Genomic DNA, 17777 nt, shown 5'->3' with positions numbered 1-17777 from the left:
CGTCTATTAATTATTTACTACAAATTATAATTTTAAAACTTCACTAAATCTTCAATATTCTTATTTCTCTTAATTTTACTACTCTTTTGAGAAAAACTATCTCCTCCCAAATACACCTAAAAAATCACCCAAAAATTTCCAAAACACCCCAAAACATTGAATTGTGTAATGAGCGTAGGATTTTTGTATTTATATTTAAGCGGCGTGAAAACGGATTGGATTAAATCAAGGAGAAATAAAACGCATACGGAAATAGAAAAAAAAATAGGCGATAGACAAGAAAAGAAAAGAAAGAAAGAAAGAAAGAAAGAAAGAAAGAAAGAAAGAAAGAAAGAAAGAAAGAAAGAGAGAGAGAAAGAACGAAAGAAAGAAAGAAAGAAAGAAAGAAAGAATGAATGAATGAATGAATGAATGAATGAATGAATGAATGAATCTCAGTACCAGCGTCTTATCACGACCGAGTGAGTCTGGTGCCTAATGCAGGACAAACCAAAGCGACAGAGCGCGATTTTCTTTTCCGCATTTCGTTCCGTCGATTGGTGTTATTACAAAGCTAAAAATATAAGTTGCCATCACGTTCGGGTCTTCCCCTTGACAAAAATGGACTATATAGATGAGGGCTAATCGACTTCCCGTCAATTTTTACAGAGGAACTCGTTGATCATGGTGGCTGCTGGTGCTGAGATCGAAAACGATGTTGTTTTCGTCGTCGAGGGTACAGCGAATTTACTGCTACACTTTGAAAACCTCATGAAATCCTACATCGAACCTGCAATACAGTGAGTATGATACCAAACTTATGTCAGGCCGTGTATAGCACCTCTAGAAATAACATTTTTTCGTTACGGCGAAAGCGCGATTTTACGAATAAGACTTAGCTTATAAACTGACTAAGAAGGCGCATATTCGATTTAAAATGAACATTATTTTGCTCTATAATTAAAGGAATTTAAGAGATGCTTTGAAGCTTTTTGTTCGTGAAAAACCTTAATGATTTTATAAGAAACGTCAAGTTTAACGGTCAGGTGTAAAAAAGCTAGGTACTCAACTTCCTTCTTCGTTCGGTTAATTTTTTGGGGGGAAGCGACGGCTTGCGTGTCAATAATTTGCATGAATTCACGTAGTGTCTGTGTTTTCAGGTGTTTTGAAGACAGAAGTTAATAAGTTTCTAATTCATGGTAGCATAAAATAGAACACCTTTATCAAAATTTGTTAAACAATTTTTTGTACATGTCAAATGATACTGTCCTCTGATACTGAGTATCGGGCAAACTAAGACTTCTGGTTTTCACCCCTCTCGAAATAAAATTACGTTTATTTTGCAAGAAACTATAAATAGCACAGATGAAATTATGTAGTGTTCAAGAGTTGCTGAAGCGTTCAGAATTAAAATCGAAGTCGATGTTCCTTCAGCTGTTCTTGTCAGCTGTTGTTATTTATCTAAAGCCTATTGTATACAATTGTAAACATTCCAGTATTTTCCAATAGCCACAATAAACAAGGGAAAATTTCAGTAAATGAGTCAAGTAACCACAAGTAATATGTATAAAGTCTCAAGTATACTTGTCTTGTGTATGTTATGGTTTAATACAAATTTTTTTTTATTTAAAATTTTTCAAACCAGTTTAATTTTTATTTGGCTTTGTGCAGTATTGATTTCATAACCATAATCTGAAACAAAAAAAATTGAACCACAGCATTACTCTGAGAGGTGAATGATTTACAGGTGTAATGGTGCAGGTTCTAGATTCTTATCCATAACAAATATGTTGCATTTGATGTAACGTGATCATGTATATCAAATTTTGAGATATCAAAGACACTTATCTCCATGGAAACATTTATGCAGAAAGTTAAGACAGTACCTCCCGATACAGCATTATTTTTTCACCTTCTGTGCCTACTATGTGGGCAAAGCAGATCTTTCTATCTTAGCAAGGGCTATTGAAATCCCAAAAAGAAAATTGGAGGTAACCATGTATTTTTCATAGATAATGAAGCAACAATAATTCCAAAAAGCTTTAAAATACCAGTATATAATGTACATGTATGGTATTATTTCAAAATTGAAGCTCAATTTTCTTTGAAAAATGCATTGTTCCCCCCTATTTTCTTTTTTTGATTTCAATAGTTAATTAGCAGCCTAAGATCTTCTCTTCCTGTATAGTTTGTGTATCTGTAACCCTGGCCTGATTCATCAGGACCCAGTTGTTCAAAGCCGGATTAGCAAATCCTAAGCATTTTTCCAAGAGATTTTTCCCTTTCAGTTTTGATTTAGACTTTCTGTTACCTTTAGCTTAAAAGCAGCTGTTATAAACATTTTTAACAAGCAAGATGAAAACCTCGGTTAACTTTTAATTGGGCGTTAGCGTTCCGGGCCCTGATCTGTTTCCTTTTGGGGATGATTTGCAAGATGCTATCTCACTGCATCAGCTGATTATCTTGAAAGTACCTTTGGTTGCTAAAAACCTATGACATCACTAATGGCACAAGAAGCCTGGCATGGGCCTTTGGGGTGGTAGTTCCAGAATATCAATGTGCCTCATCCCACAGAAGGGATTAGAAATTTCCTGTGGTGGGGTGGGGGGGGGGGGGGGGGAGAGAATTTAAAGAAAGCATGAAGTTTCAGAGGGGTGGGAGAAGGAGGTCTTAGAGGGGAGAGGTGGGGATATTTTGTGGAATTACACAATTGTGAATTAGTTGAAAAAAAATTATATCAGTTAATTGTAATGTATTGTCTTGTCATCTTTTGTATAGTTCTTTCAATGGGGGGATTCCTATGGAGTCAGAGTATACTTTTGGAGATGAGGTATGTAGTATGTCATCAGTATGGTGTGGTAGGTGTGTAATGTGGATGATTAGAAATAGAACAAAAGATAGATTGATGGGTTGTAAATGTTGTTTAACGTTACTGTATATGTCATAAGTAAGTAAATTATGATCATCCAAGTGAGTGTAGTCCTGAGAAGGACTGTTTAAGGTGACTTTCACTGACGTTTCAACAACCTGAGCAGAAGTCATCTTCAGAGTCAGACTCTCTGGGTTCAAACCATTTACAATATTACTGTATATGAAGTAGCAGTTAAAATTTTCAAAATTCTTTTTTCGCTTTTTGGTTAGATAAGTATTAATGTTGAAATTAATGAAATAAAATTTTCATAAATATCCATGAAAATTACTGTTTTGGGAACCCAGTTAATATATACATTAAAATGTCATAATCCAGTAAAAAAATTATTCGAATTTGGCATTCAGCACCCTTTTGACATATTTTTTGCTAGCAAATTATTCATCCGCAATCTTGAATTACCATTAATTTACATGGCATTTGAAACAGTTTGGTGTTGCTAAGAATAATCTCATTGCAAGAAAGTCAGTCTAGTGCGCCATGAAATGTACTGAAGGAGAAAAGTCGACTTGGGTGAAACCTATAGGGAAGCCCGAGGAAAGAAAAACTGCTTGACTAAGAAATATAGTGTGTGCTGGCTACCAGTGACAACCTACATGTAGGTTCAATCAAACAGTTGCAGTCAGTGATGAACAGCGGTCTACATCAACTGGGATTAATCTAATGAAATTGGCACCATTACTCAAAATTCGCTCACTACAGGTAGCTAAGTCTGTTAAATCATAGTCTATTGAAGGCAGTGATTCTTCAACTGGTCTATGCATTTGTGGCAGTAATGGTAAACCAGTGCTTCCAGCCATTTTCTTCTTTTGTTCTTCTGTTGCATTCTGTTGTCGCTTCCTTGAATGTGGGGATTACGTTTACTGATCAGAAGTAGTTTCGAATTCTGTGTGAGGTTTTTTCAAGTAAATGAATATTTTTCTGGCAATAATCCATTTTATCGATTCCCCTATTCACAAGACTCTTAAGGAGTTCTTAAGTTGTGTTCCATTTGTTGGCAGCATAGCCATGTTGACAACTACGGCTTTAAGAAAGTTTTATTTCAGATTATTCATTTTATAAGCTTTACGGTGACATAACGTTTTCCAGGATATATTTTAAAACAGCGCGCACAAAAAAGATTTCATGGAGGATAATCCTTGAATGTATGCAGAAACCTTAAACAGAAAAAAAATATTACCACAACCTCTGTACGCAACAAATTTCCGTACTGCAGGTGGTGGACATACACTGTAGTTCCTAGATAACTGTAAAATTTATTGCATATGGAGTTGGTAATAAGATACACAACATATTAGTAACAGCTTGTGATGCAACCATTTTTGCTGGTTGAGTTACAGGAAAATGTTTCCCATATTACCTGACGTTTACTTCTCAGTTTGGTGCAAATAATATGGCAGAATCATGCAGCTGATTATTGGAACAATTACATGTTATTTGTAGCAATGTTCAATATTGGAAACAACACTGATTTATTACTAACTGATTACTCGTCAGTATGGTCCAAACCAATATGGCCTTGTGGTGTATGGAACAATTGGCCACACTCCAGAACCAGCAGTTCAGTATGTCAAGGAAACAAGAGATGCAAAGGAAATACTACAATATCTAAAGGAAGTGAAGTAAGTTACTCAAAACTTCATGTAAATGGGTATTCTGAAAAAAAAGAGTCCTGTTTCACAATCTCTTCTCCTTTGATGCAGTGGGACTCTGTTACTGCAACCATGAATATTATTGACCATGGCAGGGTTCCACTGTAAATGAAATAATTTCCATAATTTTTGTTGCATTCGACGTAGAAAGAACGAATTAAAATACAAACTAGAGTTGAGATTGTATGGGACAATCAATCAATGGATGGATCTTGGGACACGTATTTGGCATCCCTCGCAGATTTTGCAGGGGTGGATAACAGGAGTCAAGATCATCAAACGCACTCCCTAATCTTTGATTATTACTAATTTACATTTATTTGGACAGTTGCTGCAAATGGATGATAATAATTTATTATCATGCATTTACTTGAGATTTGTGTTATTTCAGATTTGAAGGTGGTGGCTGTGAGGAGTACAGCTTATTAGCTGAAGCTCTTAGCATTGCTTTACAGGTTTGTAACTCAGTAAGATTTATTGGGCGAAAGAAGAGTTTAGGGGCATGCCTTTTATAGCTTTGTGAGCCTTCAAGTGTGGAGAACTGTGTTGGTGATTACGATGATGAAGGCCATGGTTTTTCTTGTGTTTAATAAGTTGTAATTGATCATTCTACCATAGTTAGAATAAATGGTACTGTTTAATAAACTGTTAATAATTATTTTTAATATGACGCGAAACCAACAAATTGATTCGAATCGCTTATTTGACATTTAAACCTCTTCTCAGCATTGTTCTATGCGGGCCCAAAATAGTAAGACTGACATATTGTATTCCTATTAAAAGTTATAAAATGTTGTTTTTTACCTTCAGATATTTGATGAACGAACTCTTCAAAGAGGTCAAGGTTACAAGTAAGTTTACTGCTGTTAAGTATTAATTTTATTTTTTATTATTATTACACCCTGTGATACACTTGTCTACAAAACAGAAAACCATCTTGAACAATTTGTATTTACATTACTGTATCTTGAGTAAATCAGGACAGGAAGAAAGATTTGCCTCCTAAATTGATATTAATTTAAGATAGTTTTCTGTCACACAGATTTCTGTCTGACGGGTTATTTGAATGTCTTCTTATAATGTATATGAACTGGCCAGGATTATTATTGTAAAAAAAAACCTTAAATATTACACACACCACAAGCCATTTTACACTCAGGTCCTTATAATAACAAGTATATTTGCCGTATTGTGCTTACTTCCCTATATTTTTTGCCTTCTGTGTCTAAATTTTGACACTCAAGCGGAGGCAAACTAAGGGATCTTGGGAAAGTACAGCTCAGGAGAACAGCTTTAATATTAAATATTACACTTATTGTAATCGTAACACTGATTTGTAAATTTTTCACAGAGGTATTGTCCGTAAAAGCTGTATGGTTGTGTGTAACTCACCTCCATTTGGGTTGCCAAGTCGTGAGTGTGGCTGTGCTGAGGATTATTTTGACAAAACTGTTGAACAACTGGCTGAAGAAATGGGCAAAAAGGTATTAAGACTACTTACTAGTTCTGCTTTGCAGGACTGTATTAGCTGACAACAATATTAGCTTGTAGTGTAATTTTGTATCATAGCACAATTAAGGGTCTCGATGGTGCAAGGGAACAAGTGACAATTTTGTTGCCTTATAATCCAAATTTCTCCAGAGTAGCTCTTCTGTGGCCAGCTTACAGAATTGTTAGAAGAGGTGCTGTGACCTAGTGTCCAGAGCACCGTATTTGTTGTAATCCAGAGGACCGGGTTTTAAAGTCGCTCTCTGGCTACTTGAATTTGTTTCACGGTAGCCCCGTTTTCAAATCCAAGGCCACGCTACATGTATGTAAATAGCCAACAGGTCTGCCTCCCAGCAGTTGGGATTTTTAACAATTACTTTATTGTTAAAATAACCAAATAGCTGCTTCAATCAGTAAGTTGTGTCGGTTCCCCTTGTACATTTACCATGGCAACCTTTGGACAAAATCTTAGTGGCACTTCAGAATGAAGAACATTTTTCTATTTTTTTTTTTTTTGCTTTGATCTGTTTGTGGGTTTGAATTACATGTATAACATCTTCAAATAAATTAGCTTCATCTTACTCTCCTTCTCCAATTTTTGTTATTATTATTATTATTATTATTATTATTATTATTATTATTATTATTATTATTATTATTATTATTATTATTATTATTATTATTATTATTATTATTATTATTTCAGAAAGGAATCCATCTTTCCATTATTGCTCCCAGAAAAATTCCTGCACTTCAGAGGGTGTTTGAAAAGGTGAGAATTTTTGTTTTATTTTGATTTTGATGTTTTTGGTATGTTTTAAACGAGAATAGATACTTTATTGGGAGCCTAATGGCTAAATAGAGTCTGTCACTGAATATTTCAAATAACATTAATCAGACAATAATTGTAGCAGTTAGGCAGAATGGTGCACAGTTGAATGGTTCAATACAAAAGTTTATGACTGTACAATTTGACATTAAAAAAATTGAGTTTTGGTGCATGTTTTATCAGACATCTTTTAATTATTGTAAAAAAGGTCAATTGTGACATTCTTGCCTCAAGTCCTACATTGAAGGAGAAATTGGTTGAGTAATAGGGACATTTAGATCTGAGTACAAGTACGAGCTATAGTGCAGACCTGTACAACTTTTCGATTCCAGTTCCCATGCCTTAGATAATCACTTGCCTCACTAATTTGTCTGTTGGTAATTAAGGAACAGGAAAGAGTGAGAGTTCTGCGGAACTGGCTGGATTGAAATTGAAAAGTGTTACTCATACTCAATCTTGAATTCAAACTCAAATTATGAGGTCTCTAATACAGTATATCACATGCAAGGACAATTTTAATTAAAATTGTGATTATTGTAATTTATTGTAATTGTAATTGTAATTGTAATTGTAATTGTGTCAGAATGATCCCACCCCCCCCCCCCCCCCACCCTGAATTGCACAATTTAGCAAGAGAAGGTGGCTTGAATAAGTGGTCAAGATACCAGACTTGTAATTGAGAGGTCCCAGGATCAAGTCCTCCTCTCCTGTTACTTGGATTTGTTTTGTGGTAGTCCTTGTTCAAATCGTAGTCCATGTAATTTAAGTACTCTTCTTAGTTCATAGAGCAGGGTTGTAGCTAAGAAATTTGTCTGCCGGTTAGCTGAGAAATTGAGCCGGCTAAAGAACGCGCGAAGTGCCTTCTGCCGTCGGCGTAGCCGACGGAGGGGTAGGTATGGGAGGGGGTCGCCCCCTCCCATTAGGGGGGTCTGGGGGGCCTCCCCAGGAAATTTTGAAAATTTTAATTCAATTTGGTGCACTCTGGTGAAATCTAGGGGCTCTTTTATGCAAAAAGAAACAACCATTAAAGAGAAGGTCAGCTGTGGTGCCGCAGTTTGAAACGTGTGGTACAGAGATTCACCCTGAATTTATTCAAAATTTTCTCCCTCGCTTTGACGTTTCCATACTTCCTTCGTGTGGTTTTCGATGTTTGGCGTTCCTTGAACGCTCTACCAGGTCTGTTCACTGTGCCTCTAAGGAGAATGACAGACCTGGCTTCTGAACAGACAGTGCTTTGTTTTACTTCTGTTCGTCAATCTATGCTGTTGTCTTAATTCTCTTTTTGGTGAGCTCACTAGATCTTGAATATATAGTTCTTTATTTAAACACGGTAAAATCCATCAGGAGTAGAAAAATTAGAAATAACCTAACTCTCCTAAAAAAAATTCAAAACCTAACTACAACTAATCTAATCTAACTAAAACCCGTTTTTCATGAATGCCGTGTATACTCTAACATTAAAAATGAAAATACGTGCGTAAGATTTTCAACATTTACTTAACATTAAAGTAATGAGAACGAAAGCTACATCGCTTTCCATTCGTTCCGAAAAGATAAGTGCTTTTAAGTTTGCACTAGAATATCAGAAAATCGATTCTTATAAACGCTTAGAACAGCAAACAAAAGAGCTGTCCACTCGGTCGTTCAGCTGTTCATCCAGTTTCGCGGGTTCGTTCACTCGGTTTCTCGTTCGTTCGTTTTCGCCCCTCGAGCACTCGGCAGACCGTTTACGTTTCTGGTTTGTTTAGTTGTTCCTCCGTTTGCCCAGTTCTTCTTGCTATTCATGAGCATAAACATGTATTAAAACATTACGAAGAAGTTCCTTCGTGTTCTTTTTCTCTGTCATGCTACAGAGAAAGACTTCTTCTTTCTCCAATCTGACACAAATACCTGGTAACAACCTCGTTCCCAATCTTTCGCAACGCCTTGAATGCGAGGGCTACCAAGCTTCGTGTTGACAAGATGGCGGACGCAGAAAACCGAGAGAGGACACGGTAAACAAGTTCTCAAAACAAGACTTTATTTCAATTACTTTATGGCATCGATACTAAAGGTAGTCAGGAGTTTATTCAACCTTTTCACTTAAAATATGTTATTCTAAATCGAACAATTGCTTGTGGGTAACTAAAGAACTGTTCATTGCCCTTTTAACCGAGTGCTTGCCACCCAAAATTCAGCCGGCGATAACCTCTTTCCCAGCCGGCGAATTTCGCCGGCAGCCGGCGCTTAGCGACAACCCTGATAGAGTATTTATAAATTTTTTGACTTTTTTTGTAAATAAAATGACATTTTAAAATTTAATGTGATACATGTTTCAATGTAGCTCACATCATTACCAGTTGTAAAGAGATTGAGAAAAACTGTTACTCAGAAAACAGTGTATATAGGAGGTGGCGTGGCCCAGTGGTAAGGGCGCCGGACTTGAGATCCGGAGGTCCCGGGTTCAAGTCCTGCCTTGGCCACACTTGTAAATAGCAAGCTGGTTTGCCTCCTGCCAGTTGGAATTTTTAATGTGTTATGTTCGATTTGATTATTTATTTAATTGTTTCCTGTTATTTCTGAGTGGAATGCCTGTAAACTAGCTTTGGGTAGCTAAGTGCATTTCCACTATAAACAAAGCATTTATCATTTTTATTTATAAGGAACAACAAAATACATGCATATAATAAACTAGGATTACAAAGGTGGAATTATGAGGGAATGAAAACATATAATAGGGTTAAAGCAAAGTATTACATTTCATATTTTTTGAAATGTTTTGACACTTTTAATTCTTCCTAATTTCTGTTTATAGTCTTTGACAGTTGACAGTAAAGGTGCTTTGTCAAAGGATTACTCCAAAGATTCCAGCCACCTTGTGTGCATTCAGGGCCTTGATTTACCACGTAAGTTCGTTATTTGTTTACTGACTGCAAAAAAACATTGAAAGTCTAGAGGAATAGACACATAAAAATCCTGCATCAACTAATTTGAACAAAAAAAGAACTTACACATGAAGTACAAATATTCAGAAATTGAAAATGAGTGATTGTTGAAATCATTTGTGACCGTGCACGGGAAAACGTACCTTAACGCTTATCCCTTAAACGGGCAAAAGCGTTAAGCATCCGTTAGTCATCCGTTAGAAAGTTTTCTTAAGAACGTTAGAGGCGTAAGCCCAACCGTTAGACGTTAGCATCGGGCCGTTAGAATGGATATTGCAGCCGTTAGCAAAAGACATGTATCCGTTAGCCGTTAGCATCAGACCATTAGACTGGACAGCATAACCGTTAGCAAACAATCTGTATCCGTTAGCACGGCTAGAGAAGCCGCTAGGATCCGCTAGAATAAACCAGCACCTGTTAAACGGGTAACGATTCCGTTAGAATGGCATGACACGCGTTGAAGTAGAATGTGGTCGCCTAAACACAGTGTGAAACGAGAGCCTAACGGAGGGTGGCTCTTGTAGTTGGCTTCCATTTAGTTCAAAATAATCATGAGATGTAGCTAGGAACGCGGGAACTAGCTTTACTGCGAAATCAGACAGTTTCGTAAACCAGGAACGAAAGATATCGTAGCTCCGGATCCATGAAATTAAGTCACAAAAATAAATTACGACCCGGAATAAAATCTTCAGTAAATTCAACAGACTTCTTTCCTCCAGCGCACTTGGGTTCCGATTTGCATATTAAATATTTTGTTGACTTACCATGAACTTTCCCTCACTCTTAACCTCAAGCATTTACTGTCTCTGGCCGCAAAATGTAATCGTTCAGTTGACTTTAAAGATGCAAGGCAATTCCGTTGGTTAAGGGCTTGGGGTAAAATAGGAAACTTCAATTTTGCAAAATTTCATTCGGGTCCAGTGTGAGTGATAAGATCGATTACCCGGAACAAACGTAAACACTGCGAGTCTACTGAGTACCGCAAATTAAGGCTTGACGCATTTCTATATTCAGTACGTTCACTTGGATAAAGCCAAAATACCATCTTTTACAAGATCTGAAGCTTCTACTAACGTTATAAAATACTGATACATGTAGGTACTTAGACACTTGATTATGTAATAATTATTAGAACAGGTTCTTGATCAGTTAAAAGCAGTTTGTACAACAAAAGTTTATCTATTTTTCTATTAAGGTAGGTCATTCCTTTATCAAAAAGGCACTTCACTTGTGTAATGAATGGTGGTGACCTACTTTTTTCCAGTGTTTAATCATGGTATTCTTTTTAATAGCTAAGACTGACCATTTTTTTTTTTTTTATTAAGATCAAAAGTGAAATATTTTCAATTAATTCTCACTGCATTTTTTTGGGAAAATATTTTACTTTCGAAATATTGCTATGCAAGCTTAAATTGTTACTGTAGTTGTATTTACTGTAGAGTAGTTTTACAGAAAAAGATTCAGAAGGTGCAGTTCTGAAATCTACTGACATGTACATGTATGAATGAGACATTACATTTCTCTATTCCTCACCAGTTAATCTCAAGAATTCACAAAGTTTAACTGATTTGCCAAAAAGTCTGGCTGATGGTAACATGAAGCCTGTTTCGGTGGCTGCTGGTCCAATGACCACTAATGGTATGTGTGTTATCAGCATACAAATTCTAGCTTTCACATAGTTCTTACACTGTATGGGAGAAAATAATGAGAAATGCACTTCAGAACACCAGACGTTTCCCATTACATTTGCACATTATGTGTCCAGCTTTATTCATTTGTGTCTAGATGATCTAAATCCTCCGTTAGCTCTGCCAAACACTGGATTATTCAGACATACTAGCTGTTGTGGCCACTGTTATGTTTTTTTTTTTTTTTTCATTGAGAACACACCTACAGAAGCAATAATTGTTACAACCTTACTGTGGAGAGGTTTATAATAACTCAAACAAGTCATTGCTCAATGTCAGCATTATTGACAATGGATTGCTTGAGACATAGTTGTTCCAGCACTTATTTTAGTCTAAGACTAGTTATGGTAATGTTAAGACATCCCTTTTTCCAAGTTGATGGGTCCAGCATGGTAATAACAGAGTCAGTTCTTTCATTCATTTACATGTGCTGATTTGAAGCAGGCATCGTGTTACTGTATCATGATGTTGTTGTTGTTGTTGCTAATAGTGAATAATTCTTTTGCTGTTAAGTCAATGAAAGTCCAGAGAACCCAAAGAAGTCATTGAAGACTGCTGGAACTGCAAGTAATCGTCAGTCATTACATACAGAAGTTAAACTGCCGCAGCTAACAAAGGCTCCAGTTAGCATGCTGGGAGTTACACCAACTCCAAATGTTTCAATATCTCAGGTACAGCAGTGATTAACTTTAAAGTACAGCAATCAGATAAACAATTCAATTCAAAACATGTATAATTATTTTACATACAGTTAGTACAGAGTGGGAAGAAATTAGAGCAAAAAATGGTAAAGTAAAAAATCTTTTTTGAATCCATGTAAACCTTAAGGCTTGGTAACATAGAAGGTAAACAGTGTTTATCAGTCATGAGTGTTACTAAAAATTAAGGATATTAAACAAAAAGTATAATCTCCCGTTTGTTAATTATTCTGTGCTGGTTTTATCGTTCAAGATTCCACTAGTTTCAGATGTGGTTCCTTCTCTGGAAAAAAAGGTTTTTCCAGATCTGTGATACAGTGTCTACTCACAGAGATACTTAGAACACTGTGAACACTAAATATTATTTCTGGAATGTTTATTGTTCTGTGACTGATCTGAGGTGAAAATCAAACCACAAAAAAAAAATTATTGTTACAGACTGCAGGTTTTTTCATCTCATTTTTAATTATTGGTTTTCTATCCCAACACAATGAACATTCCAGAAATATTTCTAGTGTTCACAGTTTTCTTAAATATTTCCACTGTGCATGTAGATGTAAATGTTGGACTGTACATGCATTTCATAATGTTTAAAACACGAGCAGCAATGTTTTATCTGGATTTAAAACCACGAGGATCAGCCGAGTGGATTAGACCCGGCAAAACATGTGCTGCAAGTTTTTTGAACAACTTCAAAAACATTCCTGGAAGCGTGTGTCAAGAGAGTACATAACAATGATGCTTTTGTGAACGTTGGAAATAAGCATTCTAGAAAAACATTTAACACCGCATACTAATAAGGAGGAGGTTTTATCAGGTTTTAAAACCACTGCACATAATGTTTCATCGACCATTTGATAGGTCAATGAGCTTATGAATTATTAATGAGTTTTTGAAAAAATATTTGATTTCTCTGGCTTCATCAACACCAGCTTATTGTGAAAGGATTTGTTTTGGATAGTCAGTGAAAATTAGTCCTCATATCAGCAGAAAGTTAAGGGTTTCTTCACCGTGACAAGTGGCAATCCTGCAAAAATAGAAGATATTGTTCAGATACATGATGTAGCATTCATTATTACTTTGTACAGCTTGGGATTGATAGTTGGATGCTCTACAGTTATGTTTAAAACATCTGTTTTAACATCAATATTACTGTTTTAGGCTCCGCATGCAATTTCTGCACAGGGCATGATGGTGACCCCTCCTCAGCAAACACAGGCTCCAGGCTTGAATGGTAATTTAGAAGCAGCTCAGCAAAAAGCTAGAGAAATCTTGAGCATTGCATGTAAGTACATGGTGCAGTTCCAGGAAATATCCATACTCCCCCCATGTAAGGTTTTTTGTTTTGCACCTCCCTCCCCCCAGGAAAATATTCCAGTTTAGCTTCATACTTTACTTCTAAAATTTTGGCTTTTAAGAGCCCCCTCCTGCTCAGAATTTCTAATGACCTTCCTTGGGGTGGGTGTGAATTTTTTCTGGAACAGTACATTTCAGTTCAATGCTCAAGTCAGGCATAAGGGACATAGTGTTAAATATCCATTTGGATGTAATAATTAATATTTTCTTACAGCAAGAGATTTAAAAGAAATGAAGAATTAGTGTTTCCTTTGTCAGAGCTGTTACAATCTTGTACAAAATTGTAAAGAAAGTTTTTGTCAATCTACAAATTCTACATCTACAGTGATGTGTCAACAACTCATCCCCCCCACCCCCCTTCCCCTCATCACTGTTGGTCCACAGCTGTCCAGATGGTGTTTTTCTTGAGGGAAATTAAAATACAGTGTATAATATTATGTGGCCAAAATTCACATTTTCCTCAACTAGTTTTGACCAAGATTTAAGCACCAGACATAAGCCAAGAAAAACGTTCAAGAGCAGAGAAAGTAAGAGTGATCAAAGGATTTATGATGTAAAAAGGTGGTCAGTAGGAAGTCATGGAAACGTCAAGGAAAGCTGAAACCTGTTTCTTCCGATCCCAGACCCCCACTTTTTCAAACACAATTTTTTGGATAGCTGTTTTCAGTCAGTGACAGAGGCATACTTGAAAGGGAAAATCTGAGTTCTCATTCAGGAGTCAAACTCATGACACTTCTGATTACTAGTTCGGATGCTCTACCTCTGAGCTACAGGAGACTCGTGGGAGGTAAGGCCATTAAACTAGGTTCATGGGACAAACGTCCTGCATACGCTTAGGATTTGAATGTCGAACGTGTGGTATATGAAATAAATATGATGGTATATTTCCAGCCCGGTGAATGAATGAGAATAATGTATTATTCTTGAAAGTGATGCTAGTGTGGATGGTCTACCACTGAGTTACAGGAGACTTGTGGGAGCTAAAGCCATTATACTAGGTTCATGGAACAAACATCCTGCGTACTGCTAGGATTTGAATGTCAATGAGTAGCATATATGAAAGAAATGTGATGTGACGTTTTAAGCCTGGTGAAATAATGGTGTCGGTGACAGCTGTGTACTTGGAAAAAAGAAAATCCAAGTTCTCCCACCAAGAGTTGAACTAATGACCTTCTGATTACTAGGCGAATGTGCTACCACTGAGCTACAGGAGACTCCTGTTGTCTCTGAGTGTTCAAACAAGTGGACGTATGCAACTGCAACTCAGTCTGTACTCTACATTGTATACTTTGCAGTCAGAAACCAGGTTGCCACCACTGGCCAGCCCCAGACCAATCCACTTGCAGATCCCCTCAATAGCACGGCACCAAACTGGCAACAGACTGCTGCCAATCAAGCCCCTAGACCTGTTCCTCCTGTGGCCAGTGCCGGACAGCCAGTGGCTACAGAAATGAACCCAACACCAGGGTCTCAGAGGACCTTAGCCTGGACTGGACAGCTGGAATGGCAAGACACTGTAAGTGAAAACTTGTTCTTGTCCTAAATGATATAATATAACAAAGGGACTATAGAGAGTGTTTTGTCTGGCAGTGTATTGAACTCTGGATACACTAATCTGTTACCTCCAAAGGGTGCAACAATAAAAATTAATAGATGGGAAGATTTCATACTCCTTAGAAAACTGGGCCTAGTTGTTCAAAGCCCGATTAAGCTATTCCTGGGTTAATGTGAACTTTGATTTGAGTTTAATTATTAATAAATAAAGATTCTTCAAAAAGATTTTTTTTGTCCCTCAGTTTTGACATAGACTTTTCTTTTAGTGTAAGTTTAAGATTAGCAACAACAACAACCACCTTTATTTCCTCGTGGTAATAAGCTTGTTACAAGTACATTCTTGTATAGTAAAAATTTAGCCTTTAGAAACATTTTAAATGAGCTAGAAGAAACCTCGCTTAACTTGAATGGAAAATGCATGCAATTTTGATGAAATCTTGCAACAGAGTTGACGAATTTGGCCAAATTTCCTTTAATTACCAAGAAACAATTTTTAACTTATGCAAATTAGCTCAACACATAGAACCCAGCCATGTTCACAGATTTGACAATAGCCCATTTTACAGTTTCACCTGGCCTTGGATTGGAAGCGAGGCTGGGTTTGACCTTGTTTTGATACAACCCTCATTGCTTTTCATATGTATACCACGCTGTTCTTATGCTAACAAGTGTACATTTACATACATGTATGAAAAGTAGTGAGGTTTGTATCAAAACAAGGTCACCCCCAGCCTCACTTCTAATTCAAGGCCAGGCCACTAAGCACACAACTGTAAAATGGCCTATTTGGCAAAACTGTGTCAAATTGCCAAACTTAACGTAAATTTACCACTCAACAAGCTCAGAAAATCTTTGATCTCCTGAGCCTATTGTTGTTATTAGTGGCAAAGGCAGAATCTTTTTTTTTTTCTTCAGGTTCGTGACCCTAATGGCCCCCAGCAGAGGATAACTCGGTCTTTGGCGTGTCACATGTCCGTTGTCCCTGGGGACTCACTGTAAGTACCCTTGTTATCACTAGGGAACTTCAGCAACGATGACTGCAACGAGAACGCCACAATACAATAGGTTTAATGAGCAAAAGCAATGGCCCTGCACGTGCATTACATGTCTTGGTACATTTCTTTGCCGTCATCAGCAAAACAACAACGTGAAATGACAAAATTCAAGGTTTCGTGGAGAACGCGACCACAGGACAGTGAATTTTTCATTCTCATTCCTTACTTGAGCACCGTTCCTATAAATTTAATTCCCGGATACTCCACCCACATTGTACATGATGAACGAATTGGAATAACCGCGAAATAGCACAAGTAACGCAAAGTTATATTTTCAAGTGACGTTTTCGTTGGCGTTGCCACATCATATAACACGTGTACATTTGCAAAGCATAGTCAACTGTGCAAGATCCTGACCATAGCAGTTGTCCTTTATTAATTCACTACTTTAATTGAATAGCATTCGTTTGAACAGCCAAGAAGTTTATTTGTAAAGCATCTATGAGAAAAACCCTTTTATTTCCTCAGATCTTGAAAGAAGCAGACTATTAGTTATAATTTAAAGACAAAGATAAAAAAAAAAATAAGACATGTTTCGATCGTACTACGATCATCATCATTTGCTAGTAAAGTTGCTGTGACTTACTCGTAACTGATGATGATCATAGTACGATTAAAACGTCTTATTTTCAACTCAAATGTGTTTTCCTTCTTCTTAACATTTCCTCAGAAGCTTATTACAGTCAAACTGGTGTTCTTTTTTGTGCCACATTGCTAATTTCTAGCACAGTTTTGGTATCCCATTTTACGTGCTAGTTTGCACTAGTAGGCAAACAACTTGATGACCTCTGTTGCAAATTTGCCTTTGTAGATTCGTCGGCAGATTCCTTCTAAAAAACTGTAGATTGCAATACTGTTTTTTTTTTTTTCTCGTTTTAGCGAAGGCATGCAACACAAAAGAACACCTGTTTTGATTTGATGTTCCCATGATGTGATTAAACTGAAGAATCTGTTTTTAAGATTTGATTTTGGTAATTTCGCAATAAAATTTGTGGAGTACTTTTTTTCTTACAGGAACCTACAGATAGCTTTTGTAGTTTTTCCTGATATGTTTTTATTTTTATGTGAACAGCAAGTCAAACAATTGGCCTCCAAAGCTGATCATGCAGCTCATTCCTCAAAATCTGCTGGTAAGTTAAACATTCTGCTACGGTATACTGGAAGGAAAACGTAAGTCACTCGTGAACTTAAGCAACAACGACGGCAACGGCAAAGACAATAGATTTAATGAGTAAAAACAATCACTCTGTACGTGGGTTTTAAATTTTGGTCCATTTCTTAGCAGTACTCTGCAAAACAAGAAGTGAACGTGAAATGACCAAATTCAAGGTTTTGTGGAGAACGTAAACACACGACGGTGATTTTTTTCATTCTCTTTCCGAACGCCACTCCTCGCCGTTTCTGTAGAAGTTGAACGAGTTGAAGTGATCACAAAGTAACACAAATGAAATAAATAAAATACACACATCTGCATTCTTCAAGCTCAGTGATTATTGCTGAACTTTGTTTTGATCCACCTTTGTAAACCTTCATGTTTAACAACAGTAAGTGCTGTTTGAATGTTGAAAATTAACTGTCTCATACCAAAGCATCATTCAATGATTTTATGGTAAAAGTGACGAACA

At 36.7% G+C, this 17777-nt stretch overlaps 1 protein-coding gene across 5 annotated transcripts in view; it reads left to right on the top strand.

The window, feature by feature from the left end:
• The first annotated feature begins 475 nt into the window (after positions 1 to 475).
• The window catches only part of LOC146484562 (mediator of RNA polymerase II transcription subunit 25-like), a 29439-nt gene continuing 12137 nt past the window's right edge, over positions 476 to 17777 (top strand). For 3 of the 5 annotated variants that reach the window (XM_085104661.1, XM_085104660.1, XM_085104658.1), the window contains exons 1-14: positions 476 to 779; positions 2758 to 2809; positions 4406 to 4530; positions 4952 to 5015; positions 5371 to 5411; positions 5912 to 6044; positions 6755 to 6820; positions 9672 to 9762; positions 11338 to 11439; positions 12003 to 12160; positions 13349 to 13472; positions 14839 to 15059; positions 16013 to 16092; positions 17225 to 17282. In XM_085104661.1, the coding sequence (XP_084960787.1) occupies positions 664 to 779; positions 2758 to 2809; positions 4406 to 4530; positions 4952 to 5015; positions 5371 to 5411; positions 5912 to 6044; positions 6755 to 6820; positions 9672 to 9762; positions 11338 to 11439; positions 12003 to 12160; positions 13349 to 13472; positions 14839 to 15059; positions 16013 to 16092; positions 17225 to 17282 (1431 nt within the window). In that variant the 5' untranslated portion in view covers positions 476 to 663. The remainder of the gene's footprint in view (positions 780 to 2757; positions 2810 to 4405; positions 4531 to 4951; positions 5016 to 5370; positions 5412 to 5911; positions 6045 to 6754; positions 6821 to 9671; positions 9763 to 11337; positions 11440 to 12002; positions 12161 to 13348; positions 13473 to 14838; positions 15060 to 16012; positions 16093 to 17224; positions 17283 to 17777) is intronic. The other 2 variants (XM_085104663.1, XM_085104659.1) reach the window with 2 other exon arrangements.

This window comes from Pavona decussata, unplaced genomic scaffold, assembly GCF_977016875.1.
Source record: "Pavona decussata unplaced genomic scaffold, jaPavDecu1.1 SCAFFOLD_32, whole genome shotgun sequence".
Classification (NCBI taxonomy): domain Eukaryota; kingdom Metazoa; phylum Cnidaria; class Anthozoa; order Scleractinia; family Agariciidae; genus Pavona; species Pavona decussata.
Note: the sequence above shows the minus strand (reverse complement) of the source record. Positions and strands in the feature narration are given on the sequence as shown.